The 3,110-nt window shown below is 44.5% G+C and overlaps 1 protein-coding gene across 1 annotated transcript in view; it reads left to right on the top strand.

Annotated features, from left to right (window-relative positions):
- Window positions 1-3,110, top strand: part of DNAH8 (dynein, axonemal, heavy chain 8) — a 294,659-nt gene that overhangs the window by 178,609 nt on the left and 112,940 nt on the right. Inside the window, exons 69-70 of the mRNA XM_006775895.2 lie at window positions 292-435; window positions 1,652-1,818. Coding sequence (XP_006775958.1) covers window positions 292-435; window positions 1,652-1,818 — 311 coding nt within the window. The remainder of the gene's footprint in view (window positions 1-291; window positions 436-1,651; window positions 1,819-3,110) is intronic.

Below are 3,110 nucleotides of genomic sequence, written 5' to 3'. Positions count from 1 at the left end.
GGGGCGGGAGGGGCAATCAAAATGCCAGGGATCACCCTCTTCATACGATACTCAGACTGTCACTGGGTAAAATCACGGGTAATTTTTGTTCTCCTTCCTACACATTGCCGCAGTGTCCATGTGAACATGAATAACTAAAAGAAAAAGAACTTTAACGAAGTGTCTTCAAGACCCTCTGCTTCCCCAGCTGAAAGCACTGACACGGGTGACCTCCAGACATCTAGGGCAACATCACGGGGGGTGTGGTTTACCTACCGATGGAAGTTAGGTGTCTGATCACCCCCTCTTCCTCCCAAGGCTAACCTGGCCAAGCAGGAGGGCCGCTTGGCAGTCGCCAATGCTGAGCTGGGGAAGGCGCAGGCACTGCTTGATGAGAAACAAGCCGAGCTGGATAAAGTGCAAGCAAAATTCGACGCGGCAATGAATGAGAAAATGGTGAGATTGAGTACCCAAAGGGAAGGAAACGTATGGAAATGTTACGCAAGTATACAGTAGGTTGCATTTAGAAATTAGGTCCATGTGTGTGACCGAAAAGATTTGCCTGAATGCCCCTCCCTGCTAGCGATGTCTATTTATTTTGGATCTTTGACATGTCAAGGTCTTTGTAATCATCACTTTCCATAAGGGGAACTGTGACGTCCTGCCCCAAAGGCATCGACTTTGCGGTTGGGAAACTGGGCTTCAGGTGCCGCTCATGCACTTATTAATTGTGAAGTTGAGGGTAATTGTCCTCAGTTATCCATCAAATGGGGATCCTGATGCGACCCCTGAGGTCAGATGTGAAGTGGTGGCCTGGTTGTGGGGCAGGGGCCAGGGGAAGAACAAGGGCCTGTGTGGAGGGTTTGCTGACTTCTGGGGTCTACCCATCACGGCCACTTTTACGCTGTCATTGTGAGGACACTGAACCCAGATTTGGAAAAACGTGTGGCAGCAGCAGCACCATAACATACGATTTCCACCATGCCGACACAGCGGGCCTAGCAACCCCAACTAGGTAACACTGAGAACGGAGTAAGTAATTAAGAGGTGGTGGGTTTTGGTTATCTGTTACCTTTTCTTTTAATATGATTTGTTTAATTATAAGTTTACATAATTTAATTTTTAATAACGGCTATTTAACACCACACATTCCCTACAACTTTCACAATTGGCTCTTGTGAGCGGATGCAAGCTGCCTGCAGCATATGACTGTTGTGTAGAAATTTTCTGGGGGAAAATCTTGGTTAACTGCAAAGAACTCAGAATTATTATTAAATCCAAGTCTTTTAAAAGCACTATATTTTATTGTGTTGGTTCTATTTTGAAAATATTTAATAGAAATACTATTTTATTTTATTTAAAAAATTTTTCTTTATTGATACATATGTGTCCTTATCCCCTCATTGCCCCCCCCATAGAAATACTATTTAAGTGATGTGATTTGTATTCTAGCTTACAAAATTGCTTTTCTTGAAATTTTGTAATGTAAAATAACGATATACTGAATAAATTACCAGAATGTAACAGGTAAGGTTTCCCTTACACTGTATTTTTAGATTATATCAATTTTACACATTAAGAAATTCCTCCAGGTATTTTATATGCGAATATAATGGGTATTTAATTCAGGGATTTAAGAAGTTCTTGAGACCTTCTTCCTGTATGAACACAGGACTTGCTCAACGATGCCGACATGTGCCGGAAAAAGATGCAGGCAGCCTCCACCCTCATCGACGGGCTGAGTGGAGAGAAGATCCGATGGACTCAGCAAAGCAAAGAGTTCAAAGCTCAGATTAACAGGTATGCATCTCGGTCTTTGTTATACTCGCTCTCCATCTCGGGCACCACCCCAAACACCACCTCTTTGTGACGCTAGAGAATGTAAAACCCATCTCCCGTGAAGAGCTTTCTCCAGCGGCGTTTCCATGTACCCATCCCCGAATCCCTCTAAGAAACTGCTTGCAGCTTAAGTTCCGCGCTCTCGCTCCCGCTCTCGGTGAAACAGAGAGGGAAGCCACTTTTTTTTTTTCTCATTTTATTTCTTACTAAGAAATCAAGGTACGCCTACTTTGTTTTGTTTTTTTCTTTTCATTTAACTGAAAAGATAGTTTGAAAATGCTTACGAGCTCCAAAATTGGATTTTCTCTGTTGTGTAAAAGTTACTCTGCATTTTAAGAAATCCTCCTTTCCAGTGAGTCCCAGTTGCACTGCTGTGAACTAAAAGGCCATTTGTGAGTTACAGACAGGCGGATAGTGAGCTCTCCTGACAGCCCTTCAGTGTTTACACCATCCTACTAAACCACGTGCTCTCGCAAACATCCCAGGCCAATGCAGACATCAGCTAGGCCCCAAGCACTGGTATTAACCTTCTCTTGGTCATTAGCGATCCCTTATTAGCAGCACACTCCGTGTCACCGAGGAACAGCGTGACCTACCTCCCCACCCTCCCCCGTGGGGAATTGGCGCCTCTGCCCGTTGCCAGTGCCCCCTGCAGGGCTCCGGTGGCAGTACACGCTTGCCAGGCCATTTGTATTCTTGAGCTGCTTTTCTGATTTGTAAATATGCTCCCCAGTTGCCCTAGAGACGCCATGCTATTGATTGCATGTTCTCTCTACTTAAAAGTTAGTCTTTCCAATTCAAACAATGTGGACGTCCTGACAGGGACTCGATCAGGTACTGAATATAGTGGGTCACTGGTGAGACTCTGTGGGCCAGGCTATTCTTTATTAGTTATGGCCTTTGAAGGCGGAGGCTGGTTGGTTTGTGGGATCTCGGGTGATTTTATGGACACGTGGAGGCAGGCTGGCAATTCCCTCTGATTTTGGAAAAGAAATATTTTTTTTAAATGTCATTGATGAGCTCCTGCCAATATAATATCTTGTATCTCCTGACTTCTCTCCCTCCAGCTACGCAACCCCCGGACCCCACGAAAGCAGAACCAAGAGCAGGAAGGGGAAGTTTCAGGGGCTTATCCAGGGCTTATCTCCTCTGACACCTTTCTTTTTCTTCTTCCTCTTCTTTTTTTTAATCCTTACCCGAGGATATTTTTCCATTGATTTTTTTAGGGGGCATGGAAGAGAGAGGGAAAGACAGAGCGAAATATCACTGTGAGAGAAACAAGTTGATTGGTT

This window comes from Myotis davidii, unplaced genomic scaffold (genome assembly GCF_000327345.1).
Source record: "Myotis davidii unplaced genomic scaffold, ASM32734v1 scaffold289, whole genome shotgun sequence".
Classification (NCBI taxonomy): domain Eukaryota; kingdom Metazoa; phylum Chordata; class Mammalia; order Chiroptera; family Vespertilionidae; genus Myotis; species Myotis davidii.
The sequence above is the reverse complement of the archived record's forward strand: the minus strand, read 5'-3'. Positions and strand labels throughout refer to the sequence as shown.